The sequence below is a fragment of the Sorex fumeus genome, unplaced genomic scaffold (assembly GCF_029834395.1).
Source record: "Sorex fumeus unplaced genomic scaffold, SorFum_2.1 ptg000072l, whole genome shotgun sequence".
Classification (NCBI taxonomy): Eukaryota; Metazoa; Chordata; class Mammalia; order Eulipotyphla; family Soricidae; genus Sorex; species Sorex fumeus.
The window spans coordinates 35,672,027-35,692,146 of NW_026606129.1; the positions used below are offsets into that span (position 1 = coordinate 35,672,027).

Genomic DNA, 20,120 nt, shown 5'->3' on the forward strand with positions numbered 1-20,120 from the left:
AGGGGTCAAGACACACCCTTGCGGTCAGCCCAACCAGTTCAGTCTCCAGCGCCACATGACCCCTGGGAGACCCAGGTGATCCACGACACCACAGGGCCCTAGTAGCACATTTTGGGCGCTAGCATTGAGCTGCAGCTGGACTGCCCAGAAGAGCCTCAGGGGCCCTCCAGGCCTAGAGCAGCCTGTGGGAGGCCTCTCTCAGAAATGAAAGCTTTTAAAGCTCCTTGTAGGCACTTCTCAACAGTCCCAGGGGACAAGGACCTAAGATAAGCAGAGTTCAGGTGAGAAATCTATTCAGGTGAGAAATCTACAGTGGATAGTTCAGTCCCCCGCAAAGCCAGATAAGCCAACAGGCGCCACATCTCCTTTCCACCAGAGGGCGCATGGGTACTAATCCTGGCTCTGCTGTTAAAGGTTTCTGGATTTGGAGAGTGGGAAAATAAATTCTTTAACTTCCCTGCTGTCATTTCATTGGGGGCTCCTGTATGCAGTTCTTTGAGCCAGTTCCCTGACCCCTAAAGCAAACTTTTGAAAGAAGGGTGCCGGGAGGTGGTGGCTACGGGGTGTTAGATCACACCTTGGCTTGCTCAAAGGTCACTCCCAGAAGTGCTTGGGGAACTGTATGGGTTACCAGGATCAAACCCAGCAACCTGGTGCAAGGCCTTACCTGCTGTACTATCTCTCCAGCCGTCAGCAAACTTCCCTCCTGGAACTGGCATTAGCATTAGCACCTGGAAACTGGAAATGCAAATTGTCCTGTTCTACCCAAAATCTGAGTGAGCAGTTCTGGATGAGGCCCCAAATCTGGGCTTTAACATGGGAAACATTGCAGACTGCACTGCTTTGCACTCCTAGATTAAGCAGTTAAAAAAAAATTTTTTTTTAATATGTATTTTTTCTCTCTGGTTTCTCCATCTTCTTTCCAACAAAGGGTAAAGCATATTGGTGGTAAAACTTTTGAAATTCAAATAGAATAAATATTTTTGTGTGGCTTAAATCTGCATTTCTCCTATGAAGAAAGCTGAACATATTTCCATATGTTCAAGGGCCATTTAAAAAATACTATTTTTGAGTTGTCTACTTATGTCTGTTGCCTATTTATGTTCTATGGCAGCTTGGGTCTTTCCACCTCTAAGAGTTCTTTTTAATTAGGAGTATTAGCGCTTTAAAAGCTGATTATGTTGGAAATGTTCTTTCAGTTTTTTGTTTCCCATTTTACTTCGCTTTTGGTGTTATCTACCTTTTTTCCCCCCAATAATCTGCAGTGGACACCCAAGCAGTGCCCAGGGATGATCTAGGGTGTCAAGTATAGAACCAATGTTGGCTGTGTGCAAGGTAAGTGACCTACCTGCTGTTAATCAATCCAGACCCTCCACCTCTAATATTTTAAATTTATGAGCATTATTAACATAATTGACACCTCCAGGTGTAGTTCTGGTGGCTACTAAGCACGCTGAGAATGGCCCCTATGAAATAAATTAATTTTTCCATGTTTATGAGTACCTTAAAATTTTTTCACAATGTAATTACTACTATATATTTTAAAATTTATATTCAACTATTAAAATGCCAGAGAAAATTTGAAAATTTCAGTAATTTATTTTTGGGTTTTGGGGCTACACCTGGCAGTGCTCAGGGCTTAAACCTGGTGGGGCTCAGGGGACCATACAGGGTGCCAGGGATTGAATCTGGATTTAACCACATTCAAGGCCACACACCCTACCTATTGTAGTATCTCCCTAGTGCCACATTTTCAGTAACTAAAGATTCTACTTCTCAATTTTTTCTATGTGTGATGCTGGAGATCAAAGTCACTCAAGCTCACCCATGTCGGTCAAGCGTGTGTCTGATCCATTCCTGGCATGTGGAGATTTTAGAGGAGAGAAATTGCCACAACGACCAACTTAAGGGTAATAACCATTTCCCCCTGATTATCTGACTCAACAGATCTACTGTAGATTTGTTCTTTAGCTAAGCTTCAATTAAAAATACAAAAACCAGGGGCTGAGGCAATAAAACAGCGGCTAGGGCATTTGCCTTGCACGGTGTCGACCCGGGTTCAATTCCCAGTATCCCATATGGTCCCCTGAGAACTGCCAGGAGTGATTCCTGAGTACAGAGCCAGGAGTAACCCCTGTGCATCACACGGTGTGACCCAAAAAGCAAAACAAACAAACAAAAAAAACCCAAAGACATTCTGAGCACGGTTCTAAAACAGGCATTTAGAAAAAAAGTGGAAGCACTGTCACCCGTTAGAGTCTAACCTCCACGTCAAGGCCTGTGCTGAGCCCGAAAACCTCACTTCTTCCTGTATCCTCATGATAAACGGCTGTATTTCTTACTAATAATGCAGACATTAGGCTTACTTGTGTATTGGATAAGAATGCTTAATAATCCCATTAAGCTAAAAACTTCAAAGTACTGATAAACACAAATGTAGATATCAGAATGCAATGTTATTTGTACCTGAATGCAGAGAATAAATACTTTATTGACTGAATACAGTTGAAAGTCACAAACAAAAAGGGGTATATTAAGGCAGAGCCATATATATATATAGGTAGGTATATATATATAGACAAATTCGAAGACCATTACCTTTTTACATTTGAATAACCTCTGCATTTTTCTCTTACATGTTTATAGGCAGTGTGCTTTCTTCCGTTGTTCAGTTAAAGAAACAAATCTTGGTCAATATGTCTAAATCATAGTTTGAGGACAATTTACAGGATCATAGATTGAGACAACTATGTATCAAATGCTATCTTGAGTTTTCCCAGTATATTCCGTGTGTGATGGTTATATTTACGGAAATTTGGAAAACCTGACATTGATCATTTTCTCTTTCCCAGAAAAAACTAATGTATGATTTTAAAAAGGATTTCAATAAGCCTTAACTAAAAATAAGCTTGGATTTCCAAGTCGGTCAAATGCCCACAACATATTTCCTGCCCTTCCCTCAGCCCTCCTGTGTTTGAAACTGCCTTTAGAATACCATCCATAACTGTACGTCAGAGATCTAGAAGTTTTGAGTCTTTCAAAATCCAAAATGACTTCCTTATGCAAAGTGGCCATGCAAAGAGCAAGCCCGCACAAAGCAGAGTGTGCGTTCCCCGCAGAGCTCCCTTCATGGAAACGGGCGACCACACACAAAAGAGACACAAATTTAGTCCGTCCGAAAAAGCACTCCAGGTCCCTAACTCCACTTTTGAAGGAAAAGGCAGAGGCAATGTTACATCATCCCAGAAAACTGAATAAATGGCTTTATTTGGTATCTTCAAGAAGCCTCTCCTTCCGTAGGAGATGTGGGTGTTGTAGGAGAAACTGCCACGGGTTTCCGTGCGATTCTGTCCAGTTCAGCATGAACATCAGCTACGGCAGGCTTCTGGCCTGCATTGGAGGGAAGACAAAAAAAAAAAAACACTGAGACATGAGTCGAAACTTCTTTTACACAAATTTCTCTTCACTTAAACCGCAAATGGTTTCATAAAGTTTATATTGTAGACTGGGGGTATAGCAGCGGGTAATGCACTTGCCTGGCATGTGACTGGCCAGGGTTTGATTCCCAAGCACCCCCACACGGTACCCTGAATATTGCCAGGAGTCACTCTGAGTGTGCTCTGCTCCCCCCACCAAAAAAAATTAAAAAAAAAAAAACCAAAAACCCCAAAACCCCAAATCCTTTAAATAACATACTAAGTTATATAAATAATTTTGCTTTAGAAATGTTTTCAAAAAAAAAAAAAAAAGAGGGGCTGGAGCAATAGCACAGCGGGTAGGGCATTTGCCTTGCACGCGGCCAACCCGGGTTCGATTCCCAGCATCCCATATGGTCCCCTGAGCACCGCCAGGGGTGATTCCTGAGTGAAGAGCCAGGAGTAAACCCTGTGCATCGCCAGGTGTGACCCAAAAAGCAGAAAAAAAAAAGAAAATAAATCAGAAAGAGAAAAAAAAAACTTTTCCCTTATTTTAACTTGCAGGGTCTGGGGAAGACAAAGAGCTGAACACTGGACACATGCTCGCCTGAGAGAGGCGCAGGTCTGACCCCCAGCATCACACCAGGAGCCAACACTTAAGCACAGAGCTGGGAGTCGATCCTGAGCACTGCCAGGTGTGGCCCTAAAAACAAAAAACCAAAATAAACAAAAAATCACGGGACAGCTAAGACATCAAATTAGATCCTACTATTTATTCTCATAAAGCGGTCTATTTTTAAAGGCCTCAATAAAAACAGTGACAGAGAATCTGGGAAGATGAGGAATGAGTGGGAACTAAGTCAGCAGTCTTTAAAAAGCTTCGTCTTCTAAACTGCCAGTAGGAAAAGTCAAGAAGTAATTTAACTTAAACCTAGAAACCCAAAAGGGTAAAGAAAGAAAAAAAAGGCACCTGTGAATATTTACAAAAAGGGTGCCAAGGAAATAGATTAAAAAAAATATATATGGGTCAGGGTCACAGAGTCAAGTGGTTTCGGGAGGTCCTTGCATTTGGCTGACCCTGGTTCAATCCTTGGCACTGCATGGCCTCCCGAGCCCCACAAGGAGTAAGCCCTGAGTCCCACCAGGTATGGCCCCAAAACCCAAACACACACACAAACCAAAAGAGAGGCCTAGGATGGGGACTTCGAAGGAGAGGAAAGGAGAAACCGCTGACACCTTCAAGGGTTCTTCGGGAGGGACGGATCACGTTTTAAAATCGGATAATGATCACGGCTTGTACAACTCTGTCAATATTCTGAAACTATCAAACTGTGTACTTTAAATGAGTGAACTTACTTCGAGGTAAATTCTGTCTCAACGAAACCCTCTCATGCTGTTTATTAAAGCACAAGCCCCCGCCAAAACCTACCTGACTTTTTGGCAGAGGGAGGGAAACCACTGCCTCCACCTCCAGCGCCCCCTCCAGGGCTCCCGCCGCCAACACCAGGGCCTCCTGGAGAGCCGGTCTTTTTACTCAGCAAACTGTTGAAGAAATTGGCCAGCACACCTTCACTCGTGGCTCCAGCTACAAACGAAAAGCAAAACCATTCAATCAAATGCAGCAGACCTCTCTATAAATACTGACGATATTTACACATCGATAATCACACAGAAAACAAAAAAGGTCTGCAAACTTAAGGGCTGTATGTTCCAAACTGGTCGTCTGACCTTTCAAAGAGGCCAGCTTACTTCTTTTATAATTTGCTTGTAGACAAAATAAAATCTGAGTAACTGAAGAATGGAATTATTGAAATAATTACAATCAATCAATAATGATCAGAATATAATTTTTTTAAAGGCTACAACCATTTTCTCTCCCTGCGGGTCTGGAGGTTCCAGCCGGGGGATGCAGCTCCTCGTCTACCCTGGACCCGAGAACGGCCTGTCTCTACTCGGGAAGGAAGGCCATGTCCCCTCCAGCCAGTGCAACATTGGGAGGACGAAGCCAGGCGCCCAGTCCACCAGATCAGACAATTATCGGGGCAACAGATGCTGCAGCCTAACTGCCCCCACACCCTCATCTCCCTTCTGAAAGCGGATCTTAGACTAGAGAGTGTGAAGAGCTGGAGCATTTCCGGGGCCCGCAGGAGGCCTGGGTTTCACCCCAGCACCAGCCAGAGCCACGGAAGAGCACTTGCATTGCCCGGGAGTGACCTTCTGAGGGTGGGAAGAGGGCTGAGAGGGGTACACTGCCCATCTAGCACTCGGGACGCTCTGCGTTGAATCCTTAGCACCACATAATGCCCTGAGCACTGCTCAGTATGGCCCCGGTGGGCCCTCGGCATTGGGCCTGAGTAGCACCATGTCCCCAGCACTGAGCACAGAACCAACGGGGCACTGCCGGGCTACATATGGGGAGCAGTGCCCGAACACTGCCGGGGCTCCCCCTCACCACTGCAACTCCCCCGCCCCCCAAAAAACATAAATAGGTACTGGAAATGGTTCCCCAGCTATTGGCGTAAAATTCTATCCACAAAATTAGAAGCTGTGGCACAGAAAAATGGAATGATGGTGTTTAAGGAGAGTTCTTCCTATTGTCTCCCCGGAGGAGCCAAGCACGTACCTTTCATGTTCGGGTCGATCTTTTTGGACCCAGCAGGGATGGGCGACACACTAGCGACGTTGGACGACACAGATCTGTTGGGGGTGCGAGGGGAGCCTCCGGGGACTCTGGGGGAGGAATCCTAGAAAGAGCAGGAGAGCTCTGGTTACAAACACCCAGGACAGGCACCAAGACAAGCCGCGCGCGCCTGCCCCCTCTCCCAAGGCGAGGGTCCTTCACACCGCAAGGCCCTGACAGGCTGACGGGCGCTCGCAGCCCCTATCAGAAAACAAGGCCCAGCACCTTTGAGAGCACCACATTCCCTGTGATGGGGAGAGATGAGTTCACTGGGTAATTGGGTGTCTGTAGGGGGGACTTTGGGAGTCCCGTCTGGGTTCCCGATCTGACTTGTGTCCCATCAGAGAAAGGACGACATCCTCCACAACCTAATCTGCCCCAGCTGCATCACACACCTGCCTTGCTGGGCTGTGGTGAGGATTTATAAAATAGAATACACAGGGTTCAGCACAGTCATTAAGGGATGACAGACACTGCAAAGTGTTTATGGTTGAAACATTCTAAAAGGGAAGCAAGTTTTATCTTTCAAAACCTCAAATCCCAAAAGAATTCTGATTTCAAGGATGTAATAAAGCACAGCCACAGAAGCCATGTAATGTACTTCAGAAAGAAAGAACTCAAACAATCTGCATTGCATTTTAATAATTTTATGAAAATCTTTAATACTGACCACGGGTCTTCCAGCTGCAGTTGGTGGTTGCTTTGCCAAAAGGGACTGAAAAGCACAGAAGACATTCTAGATTAGACAACCGTGGCATGTACTGCTGCATTTCTGAAGGAAAAATATGCAATTAAATATGCAATTAACTTCCCATTAATCACCCAAGTGTGCTTCTGAGGTGGCATCATACCTGTAGCTTCATAAGAAACACCTGATCATCTTCTGCCACAATCTCCTTCTCATGCACAAACTGAAATGAACAATGCATACATCAGCAACTGCCAGAAATAACTTGTTCCTCAAGATTAAGCACATTCTTGAAAAAATGAACAACAGGGATGTGTCTGGGGAGGCAGGCTCAAAGAGTTAGCACACATGCTCCATGAGAGGGGGCCCCGGGTTTAAGGTCTGGCACCACCAGGAGTGGCTCCCCCCAACCCCCAGAATCACTAACAGTAATGAGCCCATACTCTATTGCACAGGGGAGCAGTTTACCCAGACGCCTGCAGCAGAGCTGTCCAATAACTGTCTGCAGTAAGCGAATGTTCTGTCCCTGGGTTACCCAGGGTGTAGCTTCCACCCACCTAGGACTCCTGAGCACACACCTGAAACAGTCTCCTGCCAGCCTCAGTTCTCTCGGCTACTCTCCCCTTCTCCTAGCTCTGACCACGGCTTTGTGTTTATTTACAACTGCGTTACCCTCCTATCAGCTTCTATCGCCAATAAAGTGCATGAGAGGGTTCTCAGTATCTGTGGCATGAATGACTGACAACATAAAGAACAATTTTGTTGCAAAAAGTGAAAAGGGACAATACATTCTTTTTGGTTAAGGTGTACATTTCTTTCAACAAACAGGCAAACCAGGCACTACCAGGGTTTTTCATCTGGCAATATTTTTATTTCTAATTCACTATAGATGAGGCCAGAGCAATAATACAGGGGGAAGGGCATTTGCCTTGCATGCAGCCAACCTGGGTTTGATTCCCAGCATCCCATATAGTCCCCAAGCACCACCAGGAATGATTCCTGAATGCATAGCCAAGAGTAACCCACGGGCATTGCCGGGTGTGACTCAAAGAGCAAAAAATAAATTTAAATAAAATTTTGAAAAATCCACTAAGATGTCCAGTGTAAACAATTGGATATTATTTTTAGGGGGGCCCGAGAGGTGCCACACTGGTGGTTCTCTGGTGGTTCTAAGGACTTACCCCTGACTCAGTTCAGGGATCTCTCTCAGTTCAGGGCCCATGTAGGGAGTGGAGGATTGGACCCAGATGGGCCGCACACAAGGCAAGTACCTTACCCACTGTACAATCTCTTGGATCTGGATTCCCCTTTTTTTTCGTGTAAGGGGCCACACCAGCGATGCTACAGGCATACTCCTGGCTCCTCACTCAAGAATCACTCCTGGCAATACTTAGGGGACCATATGGGGTGCCAGGGATGACACACAGTTCACCAAGTGCCCTACCTGCTGAACTATCTCTCCAGCACTGCTGGATTCTTTTATCCTGCATGCATGAGTGTGTGTGTGCTGCAAGGGATCAACATCAACTTCTCCATGTCCAAGGCATATGCTCAGACACTGAGTCACATCCCCAGGAAACATTTGGATTCTTAGTATTATTGTTAACGTTATTTTTTTTCCCTAAAACATGCTTACCCCAATTAACAGTCAGGAAGTGAGACGTACTACTTGCAAACACTCATTTTCATAATCTTTGCGGAACCATTTATGCGATCTATCTATAGAATGCCATGCACACTTAACACGAAAACAGTACAGAAAGAAAAAGTACCTTCTGAAACCCAGAGGAACAATCGTTAAGAAGGACAGGTCACAGCCAACATTAAACTTAATACAAGAAACTGGACAGTGTCGGGCTACGGAGAAGACTTAGGACTGGGAGAAACACAAAATGGGACTGAGCAGGGAGAAACTAATAAAATCACTACAGCACTGCTGTCTTGGCTTTTAGCTGACACTGGCCATAATTTCTACCAATTCATACATTTTACATATGCCAACCCATGATTTCCATTAGAATATAAACATTGTGCTAAAATTTGCTAATAAAAAAGTACTGGTTCAGTAACTGAGTATTATATATATATATATATTTGCTCGAGCGGGCCCAGTAACGTCTCCATTGGAGACTTTGTTGTTACTGTGTTTGGCATATCGAATACTCTCGGTAGCTTGCCGGGCTCTCCGAGAGGGGCGGAGGAATCGAACTCGGGTCGGCCATGTTGGCCGCTTGTAAGGCGAACGCCCTACCCGCTGTGCTATCACTCCAGCAACACTATTTTATATTTTAATAAAAATCTTTATTTTCTGCTGCACACTAGAAACTGAAAAGATCTCTTTTACCTTCCTGTCTACTCACTGAATTTTACAGACTTCCTCCTCAGTTTAAAAGCATAAGAATTAAGACCATATACTGAAACTATTACCTTCCGAACTGGTGGTTTAGTTATAATGTCTTCAAAATTATCTTCTGCTTTTAACGTTTGAAAATTTTCATGTAGTATTCCTATTTTCTTATCATTATCCCACCCTGCAGGACTGGAAAGAAAAACATATGAATTATTATGTGTCTATATGGTAATTCTTTCATTCAATCCATCCACAGTCATATTAAAGGGAATATTTTCACCAATGATAGCAAAAATTAGCCAGTCTTTCAATTATACAACTAAATTATGATTAATTGCTTTTTAAATATTTTGACTCTGATTTTTAAAAATGCCATTATTCGGTGTGTATATATAACCTTAATAAAAATTTCTTAAAAGTTAAAAACAAAACAAAGGTTCTGGGAATGCAAGCAAGTAGGTGGTAATTATTTTTGCTACGGAGGGGGTTGGGTACATACCTGGCAGTGCCTGGGGGCTACTCCAAATCAGTGCTGGGGGGGGGTCACTCCCAGAGGTGTTCAGGGGACCAGGTGGTACCAGGAACCAAAGCAGGGCTTCCGGCACGCAAAGCATGCGCTCAGCCCTCTGCACTGCTGTCCCAGCTCAAAGGCGAGGACTACACCTCCCACTTTTATTCAGACAATGTTCTAAAAGTCTATCTAGCTTAAAAACCTACCTCAACTACAGACTGGTTCTTTAAGTATTATTAAAAGGATAGATGGCAGATGCAGCCCCCAGACAGGTTAGCTAAAAAGAGTGAGTATTGTTTTTAGTTTAGGTTTTTTTTTTTCTTTTTTGGGTCACACCCAGTGATGCACAGGAGTTCATGCACTCTGGTTCATGCACTCTGGAATCTCTCCTGGCGGTGCTCGGGAGACCATATGGGATGCTGGGAATCGAACCTGGGTCTGCTGCATGCAAGGCAAATGCCCTACCCACTGTGCTATTGCTCCAGCCCCTAGTTTAGTTTTTTTTAAAGCTCAGGCAAGTAGTAAAAATAAAAGGCAGTGAGTGACATGAGAGAACAAGGCAGGTTTGTAAAAATTAAAAAAACTAGAAGCAAATTCTTGGGCTGGAGCGATAGTACAGCTATAGGGCATTTGCCTTGCATGCGGCCAGCCCAGCAGAGCCGGGTTTGATTCCTCCGCCCCTCTTGGAGAGCCCAGCAAGCTACCAAGAGTATCTCGCCTGCATGGCAAAGCCTGGCAAGCTACCCGTGGCGTATTCAATATGCCAAACACAGTAACAATAAAGTCTCACAATGGAGACATTACTGGGCCCGCTTGAGCAAATTGATGAACAACGGGAGGACAGTGCTACAGAAGCAGATTTTTATTCATTCTGTAGAGATCCACTGGCCCAGCTCAAAAGCAAAAATGCTGACTCAACATCGTATCACAAAATAATACATTCAAGCGCATACTTACATAAATACTGCATCTTTTTCCACCACCACAGCAGGAATCTTATAGGGAAATCCATATAGCTTTTGGACGATGTATTTATATACCAAATCTATATTTTTATTTTCTTTTACCGAAGTGTAAATAAGTGCCGCACCATCTGAAATGTCTCATTAAAGAAATTTTTAGACAAACTCCGTGAAGAGGCAACATAGAACTATATCCTCAGTTTCCCATTTGAGCTGCAGGATTATTCTCTATCACTTGAGCACCATCTCCAGTCCTGAAAATTAACTTCTCTTCCCGCAGGGGCAGAGCCGGGGGCCAGTCCCAAGCAGCACTCTGCCAGCTGCTGCCAGGTTAGGGCTGAGGGTGCAGCGCTGCTATGGCCCTGCAGAGCCGTGGGCCAATGGAGTGGTACCAGAGGTGAAGGGTCCACACCCCACAGTGCCTAGGGGCCGGGGAGTGAGGGGGTAGGGGGTGGGGGTGGAGAAATGACCTAATCAGGGTCCTGAGCTTCCTGACACCTCAAAATTCATTTCTAAGGAGCATTAAATGTCTCTCACCATGGGCTAAAATACAAAAAAACAATCCCTATGTAATTCATTTATTCAGGGAGCAAGTCTCATTATGCCAACAGTCAACTGAGTAATACTGACACCACACCACCTCTGTATTTAGAGGACACGAAGAAGTCATTTTTGCTTTAATTACATGAATTCGTTTGCCTTGTCGATAAAGACCTTTTCATCAGGACGCTTTTAAGAATAACCTGAGGGGCCAGAGAGCAGGTTCCGGAGGCCAGAGGGCATGGACTGGGCACTGGGTGCCCACAGGGGCCCCAAGTGAGGAGTCTCCTCCAAGCACCAGTGTGTGCGGGCCCCACACCCAAAAACATTCATGAAATCTAAACTTGACAGCTATTACTTTACTCCTTGTTTTTTTCTTTTTTCTGATTTTAAGCCACACCTGGCAGTGATACTCAAGGCTTAATTCTGGCTCTATGCTCAGGGATCACTCCTGGCAGTGCTCAAGGGACCACATGTGGGTATTAAACCTGGCCTGACATGTGCAAGGCAAACACCTTACCCACTGTACTACCTCTCCGACATATTACTCGTATTTTTAGAAATTATAATGGGTATAACAAATTGATTTTAAAAAAAACAAAATACTGGGGCTGGAATGATAGCACAGCGGCTAGGGCGTTTGCCTTGCACGCAGCCTACTCAGGTTCGATTCCCAGCATTCCATATGGTCCCCTGAGCACCACCAGGAGTGATTCCTGAGTGCAGAGCCAGGAGTAACCCCTGTGTATCGCCGGGTGTGACCCAAAAAGCAATAAATAAATAAATAAAACCTCACATCGAGCTGACTTAAAAAAAAATACTGTATAAAAAAAATTCCTCATAGGAAACAAAATAAAAACTATAGATCTCCAGCCTCACTTGGAATTTTCCACTTCATTAAATCTTAGCACTATAGCACTGTCCTCCCAATGTTCATCGATTTGCTTGAGCGGGGACCAGTAACATCTCACAACAAATTGTGAGACTTGTTGTTACTATTTTTGGCATATCGAATATGTCATGGGTAGCTTGCCAGGCTTTGCCGTACCTGCTGTGCTATTGCTCCAGCCCCAGTAAATCTTTAGATAAGTACAAAATATTTTTAAATAATCGAATTAAAATGTGAAAGTAGGGGTCGGAGCCATAGTACAGTAGGTAGGACATTTGCCTTGCACATGGCCGACCCGGGTTCAATCCCCGGAACCCCATATGGTCCCCAAAGCGCAACCAGGAGTAATTCCTGAGTGTAGGACCAGGAGTAACCCCTGAGTACTGCTGGTTGTGAAACCCCCCCCCCCCCCAAAAAAAGGGAGCATAACAGACGAACCATATTAAATAAAAACATAGAAACCTAGGTACTGATCTTGCCCCACTGCACAGCCACCGGAAAGAGCACTGCTCGTTTGGGAGGAAGGGGAGCTGGGCCACACTGGCAGTACACAGGCCTGACTCCTGGCGGTATTGCTGATCAAACCGTGACTGACCGCAGGCAAGTCAAGTGTCTTAACTCCTGTACTTCCACTAGGCCAGTATTACTTTCTAAATGTTACTGAATTTTAATTGACTGATTTGGGGTTAGGAGAGCCAGGGAGGGATCATACCCAACAGCGCCCAGGGTTTATTTTCCACATTGTGACAATTGTTACTGTGTTTGGCATATCGAATACATCACGGGTAGCTTGCCAGGCTCTGCTGTGCGGGTGAGATACTCTCGGTAGCTTGCCAGGCTCTCTGAGAGGGGCGGAGGAATCGAACTTGGGTCGGCCATGTTGGTCGCTTGCAAGGCAAATGCCCTACCCACTGTGCTATTGCTCCAGCCCTATTTTCCACATACGATGGATAATTTATTTTCCTTATGCATAGTATTTTTTAAACATGACAAATCAAAGCTACATTATTTCTATACTTGCTTTCAAATCTCAAAAAACAAGATATAGATACTCAGGAACTAGGTGAAATTTCTAACCAGAAACAGAAGGGAAAATGCTCATGGAATTTCAGAAACCCACGAGTTTTTTTTTTTTTTATTGTATTTATGTATTTATTTTTTTCTATTTTTTGGGTCACACCTGGTGATGCACAGGGGTTATTCCTGGCTCTGCACTCAGGAATTACTCCTGGCGGGGCTCAGGGGACCATATGGGATGCTGGGAATCGAACCCGGGTCGGCCGCGTGCAAGGCAAACGCCCTTCCCGCTGTGTTATCGCTCCAGCCCCCACCCACGAGTTTTTAATACCTCCACTTTGAAAACCAGGCTATAGGGTCAGCGATGCAGGGAAAGGATACACTGTAAACAGAACTTCCGGATGTGTGACTGAATAAAATCAAAGTGTTCATCTCGGTAGTCATGTTCTTTCTCCAATACACTAATTGCATCACACTGTGGAGTTAAAAGAATTACAAGACAAAGAAACAAAACATTAACTTTAATGATTCAAACAGTTTAGTTTTGGGTAGAGGATGTTATAAAATCACCACTCTCTGCTAAGAGTGATGATTAGCAGGATCCAGAATTTCAATGAAGTCTTTTCTTAATTTGGTTTGGGGGCCACTCCCAGCAGTGGTCAGGGTTTTCATGCGCTGGTTCTGCGCTCGGGGGTCACTCCTAATGGGCTTGGGAGACCATATGGCATGTAAGGGATCAAACCTGGGCTGGCCATGTGAAAGGCAAGTGCCCTACCCACTTATTATCTCACCGGTCCCTCAATTACTCCGAAACATCTGGAGTTTTAAGATTCTGGCCTTTAATTGGAAAACTAGTGAATAATTTTATTTCTTTTAGAAAAACACTCATTTCTGTGCTGGAGATTAGGGATTAGGATGCTTGCCTTACATTGCGGCCAACCTGGGTTCAATCCCCAGCATCCCAAATGATCCCTCGAGCCCCAACAGGAGTAAATCCTGAAGACAGCCGGTTGTGGCCAGAAAAACAAAACAAAAAAAGCACTGACTTCTGTGCCATGTTGAATGTGGTAAGAAACCAGAGGAAAACATTTCTGTACATGCAGGAGTGTAGACCAGAAGCAGGGATGCGGGTTAGCGACAGGGCTGGATGAGGCCCTGGGTTTAGGCCCCTGTGCCAAAAGTCTAACAACATTGACTAGCAGGTCTAAGGTTTGGAATTTGTGTAAAGTCATGCTCAAGTGCAAGCCATGACTGTATCAACATGTGAAGGAACCTTTTTGCTTTGAGCAATGGGGCAGCTATGTTTTATGTTTTGTTTTTTGGGGGGGCAACACCGAGCAGTGGGCCGGGGTATACTCCAGGACATATTCTGTGTGTGTGTGTGGTGGGGGGAGGAAGAGAGAGAAGGGAGTCACTTCTAAGGTGCTCAGGGGTCATGTGACAGGGATCCAGAGCGTCTGGGTCCGACTGTGATATGACACAGAGAATAACTGCCATTAGCAGCTCTTTGGCAAACTAAAACCAAACAATACACAAAAGAATTCTATGGTGTAGGGGGGCTGGAACGATAGCATGAAGGGTAGGGCATTTGCCTTGCACACAGCTGACCCGGGTTCGGTTCCCAGTATCCCTTATGGTCTCCCGAGCACCGCCAAGAGTAATTCCTGAGTGCATTAGCCAGGAGTAACCCCTGTGCGTCACCAGGTGTGACCCCCCCCCCCAAAAAAAATCCTATGGTGTGGGGCCAGAGAGGCAGAGCAGGGTTTGAGGTACTTGCCTTCCCTGCAGCCAATGCCAGTCTGACTGCTGGACACTGGCTATGGTCTCCCACCACTGCTAGGAGTGACCCCGGAGCACAGAGCCAGGAGTAGCCCAAAGACCTCCCCACTAAAATAAAAATTATACTGTGACAACTTTAAAAGATTTTTTAAAAAAAAAATTAAAAATAATAATTTACTGCACCAAAATCACCATTTGAAAAGCAGGTGCCAGACTGTATCTTAAACATTTCAAAGTGAGTCACCCTATTCCTTGGTTGCTGGTAATTTTTGTAGTGTTTAGTATGTATAAATTTTACAGTTACAAAAAACATGAATAATCTCAGGTTTTAGGGGCCGGGAGAGTGGCTCAGTGGTAGTGCACTTGCCTTGGAAAACGAAGAGCTCAACTCTAGACAGAGCACCTCCCCCCCCCCCCCCCCAGGTTAGTATCAGAAGCAACTAACCTTCGTGCAAACTACTAGCACTGGAATGCCCAAGTTATGGGTAAGAGTGTCCGCACCCAGGGGTAAGACCACACTGTCATTCTTGTCTTCCTGTGACATGGTGTTTCTTCTCTGGGGAGACACTGGGAATTCTTCTCCTGGCTCTACATATTCTTGGAAGTCTCTAATCACTGAAAATAAAAATAAATATTTTAAAATATAGTTTAGATGATGCTTTTTTCAGTCCATAGTTGTTTTCCCAGCCACAATCTGCAAATGCATTTTCACTAGAGTTCTGCTTTGTCTTCTGTGAAAGAGGAAGTGAAATGTTTGACGGATCTCAGGGTCCACATTTCGAATTAGGCGACAGGGAGCTGCAGAGCTCAAGGGACCGTGCAGGCTCTGCACGGTCCCTCAGACCCCCAGGAGCAACCTGTGTTCAGATACAGCCAGGAGCAGCCCCGAGCACTGCCACCTGCCCCTCAAATCAAAGCCAAAAACATTATTTGAAAGTAGAATCTAGAGTTGAGTGACGTGAATCAATCTGTGCAGATAACTTTGGAGAAATCACACTATAGCTTTTTCTCTCTACTTTCTCTTTCTCTAAAGAAGTATTCAAAAACCAAAACCAAAACCAAAACCCCCAAATCTCTCAAAAAGACGCCAAGCCCCTGAACTGACATAAGTAGACCAATCTCCACTGAGAACTCTGGGGTCCTCTTGGAATGGGAATGAACAGACCCCCTTCCCAGCCAGAGGGCCCAGCAGTCCCCACCCACACCTGATCTCAAGAAGACGCTAAGTCACTGAATCATCCCTGGTATGCCCATGTCTTAGCTGAGCACCCGGGGGCCGTCTCATCCCAGCTCCACAGCTCTGGAGCACATGGCCACAAGACATCTCCAGATTTCATAATCCTGGCAGCCCAGTAGGAGCACAGCAAATCTGAAGGGAAAGCTACACAGAAGGCCACCCAGCTCAGTGACTGAAAACAGTAATTCAACCAGCACCAATAAGCTCTGTAAATCCTCAGACGGCTTTTAGTAACACCATTGTGAGATATAGCAATAATTACAAATTGACTTTTATTGATCTGTTTTTGATCTATCTGCCAGTTGTCATAACAAGCAATATGAAGTGGATTCATTTGTGCCTACTAAGGGTCAGGGTTGGGAGTATTAACACTGAATGCCTGAAACAATTGTACTATAAACTATTTTATAAATCAGTGTTGAAATAAATTTTTAAAAATGAATAAAGAAAAAAATGGAAAGAATAAAAGTCATGGAGAAAATGTCATGGAAAGAATTAAAGGACGAAAGTGTGTGTCTGTGTGTGTGATGTGGAGGTGGGGGTGGAGGGGTAGGCTGGTGTGCAGCTGGGTTTCTTCCATTTCAAAGGCAGTCCTAAATGACTTTTTAATGTAACTTATTTTCTCAACCCTTCAGTCAAGTTGTCTTCCTCATATTTTCAATATGAAACGCTGCACGAATTTCTATGCCATTCTTGCATGGGGTCCAGCTCTAATCTCTGTACTTTTCCCAAGTCAGTATATTTGCTGCTGAAGCAAGCACACGTCAGTTCTTCTCTCTGACACTGATGCAGTCTTACTAGACCCATTCTGTAACCTTGGTAAGACATGAGATATTACAACACTGATGAAGCTGGAGCGATAGCACAGCGGTAGGGCGTTCGCCTTACAAGCGGCCAACATGGCCAACCCGAGTTCGATTCCTCCGCCCCTCTCGGAGAGCCCGGCAAGCTACCGAGAGTATTCGATATGCCAAACACAGTAACAACAAAGTCTCCAATGGAGACATTACTGGGCCCGCTCGAGCAATGAATTTTCAGAACTAATTTGCAAGACTGTGAAAACCTTGACTACAGAAGCTAACATATAGGGCTAGAGAGAGCCATGGCTTCATGGAGCATATAACAGCATGCGAGGCCCAGTTTCACTCTCCAGGGCTGCATGGACCCCTGAGCAAGCCCAGGGGTGACGCCAAGCATTTACCCCCAGGATTAGCCCCTGAGCACTCTGGGTATGCCAGTGAAACAAAAACAAAAATGCAAATGTGAGGGGTGAGGATGTGGCTCAGAGATAGAAGGCCTAAGGTTCACGCCCTTACCTGGAGAGTCAGCAAGAGAATACAAACACGAGAATACACTGAGAGCTATAACACAGTAAAACAATGTACTCTGATTTGTATATTCTGAAAAATTTTCAAGAAAACAACCAGTAAATCATACTCTTGAGATTTTTCTATGAGAAATAACAAAACTGGGACCAAAGTTCCATTTCATAATATTACAGTATTATAAAAGACTATTACATAGTCTTAAATTGTCAGACTTTCTAAGAAAAACAGCAAGAAAAGAGTATCACAAGATAAAATGAAGGCTGGAGTGCGTGTTAGCACAGAGACAGAGCCTGGGTTCTGTCCCTGGTATCGCATGGTCCCCTGAGCACTGAGATAGGAATAGCCCCCAAACATTGCCAGGGTCATTGTGGCCCAAAACCTAAATAAAGCAAAACGAAAAAATGAATAAAAGGAAGACGAGGCTGGAGAGATAGCACAGTGGGTAGGGCGTTTGCCTTGCAAGCACCCGACCCGGGTTTCGATTCCCAGCATCCCATATGGTCCCCTAAGCACCGCCAGGAGTAACTCCTGAGTGCAGAGCCAGGAGTAACCCCTGTGCATCGCCGGGTCTGGCCCAAAAAGCCCAAAAAAAAAAAAAAAAAAAAAAAAAAAAGAAAGACAAAGAAGAATATCAAAGAATGATGGCAGCTTAGAAATAAAGGTAAAGGCCCTCCCGTTGATCATCGATTTGCTCGAGCGGGCCCAGTAACGTCTCCATTGGAGACTTTGTTGTTACTGTGTCTGGCAGGGAAAATAAAATGTGCATTACAAAGAAAATTAGAAAAAAGTTAAATTTGGGGCGCATGGGGGGTTGTGTGGGCTAGACCTGGCAGTGCTCGAGGGACCAAGTGGTGCTGAGAGTTGAATGTGGGGCTCATGTGTATGCAAAGCATATGCTCCAACTCTCTGAGCTATCTTCCCTGGCGTCGATTTTTTTCCCTCTGGTTTTTGGATCACACCTGGCTGTGCCTAAGCTTACTCCTGGCTCTGTACTCGGATCACTCCGGGCAGGCTTGAGGTACCCTATGGGATCAAACCCGGGATGGGATCAGCTGCATGCAAGACAAGTACTCTATCCACTGTACTGTCACTCAGTCCCAAGCCCCAATTTTTGTTTTGGGGCCACACCCAGTGATGCTCAGGGGTTACCTCTGGCTCTGCACTCAAGAATTACTCCTGGCAGTGCTTGGGGGAACCATATGGGATGCTGGGGATGGAACCTGGGTCAGCCACATACAAGGCAAGCATCCTACCACTATACTATCTCTTCGGCCCCAAGCACTGATTTGTTTTTGTTTTGGGACTACAATCAGCGATACACAGGGGTTACTCCTGGCTCTGCACTCAGGAATTACTACTGGAAGGGCTTGGGGAATCATATGGGATATGAGGGATCAAACCTGGGTCAGCCACACTCAAGGCAAGCACCCTACCCACTGTACTGTCATTCGGGCCCCCCAATTATTTTTAAGTGAAGTAATTATGAGCCTGGTATTCTGGAATATGATCTACATGGGGCTTTGGGTGAAGGCCTCCTCTCAATGCAAGTGCCCTGAGCAGCTCCAGTAGCTGGTACTCTTCAGCTCAGAGACCGAAAGCTAACAGGGAGCCCTGGATCTCGATGCAGTAGGACTTCTGGCCTGGAGTGTAGGAGAGACTGATAGTGTACACTTCTGTCAAGAAAGGAGGAGGAAGATGAGGATGAGAAGAGGAAGAGGACGTGGTGAAAAAGGAGGGGGAGGTAATGAAGGAGGAGGAGGAAGAGGAAGAGGCAGAAGAAGAGAGGAGAGGAGAAAGAAGAGAGAAAATGAATAAAGAAAAAATGGAAAGAATAAAAGTCATGGAGAAGATGTCAAGCTTCCAACTGTCCTGATCCAATGCTGCCGGTCTACCACAGACACTACTATGCAAGAATGACTTTAACAAGGTGAATCCACTACACAGGCAACGGTCAGCAGGGAAGTGTGCAGATTACAAGCAGTTAAGACATCTTTTTCAATGATTCAGGAAATGTATTCCCTTAAATTTTTACTATCTCCTTGCATATCAAACTCAGTGAGCTATCAATTTTCCCCTAAAAATGATCAGCAGCTCATAAGAATAAAGGAAAGCAGTATTACCGTCTTCATTTTTGGTTCTGTTTTAGGGTCACACTGGTGATGCTCAGGGCTTACTCCTGGCTCTGCACCCAGGAATTACTGTAGCCAGTGCTCTGGGGACCACCTGAGAAGCTGGGGATCAAACCAGGTCAGGCACAGGCAAGGAAAGAGCCCTACCCACTGTACTGCAGCCCCACAATCTCTGTATTTCTTAAGCAAAGGCAAATGAAGAGCTTTCAAAAAAGATTCAGAATTGTGACATGAGATTTACAACCTATTAGAAATAGCCTATATTGGGGCTGGAGTGATGGTGCAGCGGCCACTCGGGTTCAATCCCTAGCATCCTACATCCTGAACACTGCCAGGAGTAATTCCTGAGCCAAGAGCCAGAAGTAAGTCCTGAGCACTACCAGGTGAGACCCAAAAACCTGAAAAAAGAAATAACCCATATCACTTTCATAATCTGTATAAAAAAAGTTTCAATTTACATAAATAAATAAGGCCCTCCCGTTGATCGTCGATTTGCTCGAGCGGGCCCAGTAACGTCTCCATTGGAGACTTTGTTGTTACTGTGTCTGGCATATCGAATACTCTAAAAATATTCATATATTACATAAACCAGAA

The 20,120-nt window shown here is 45.0% G+C and overlaps 1 protein-coding gene across 1 annotated transcript in view; it reads right to left on the reverse strand.

Moving 5' to 3' along the window:
- Positions 1-3,240: 3,240 nt before the first annotated feature.
- The window catches only part of DYNC1LI1 (dynein cytoplasmic 1 light intermediate chain 1), a 38,074-nt gene continuing 21,194 nt past the window's right edge, over positions 3,241-20,120 (reverse strand). The window contains exons 5-13 of the mRNA XM_056129163.1: positions 15,278-15,447; positions 13,435-13,528; positions 10,603-10,738; positions 9,212-9,323; positions 6,948-7,007; positions 6,767-6,811; positions 6,040-6,160; positions 4,846-5,001; positions 3,241-3,390 (exon numbers count right to left, since the gene is read on the reverse strand). Coding sequence (XP_055985138.1) covers positions 3,278-3,390; positions 4,846-5,001; positions 6,040-6,160; positions 6,767-6,811; positions 6,948-7,007; positions 9,212-9,323; positions 10,603-10,738; positions 13,435-13,528; positions 15,278-15,447 — 1,007 coding nt within the window. The 3' untranslated portion in view covers positions 3,241-3,277. The remainder of the gene's footprint in view (positions 3,391-4,845; positions 5,002-6,039; positions 6,161-6,766; positions 6,812-6,947; positions 7,008-9,211; positions 9,324-10,602; positions 10,739-13,434; positions 13,529-15,277; positions 15,448-20,120) is intronic.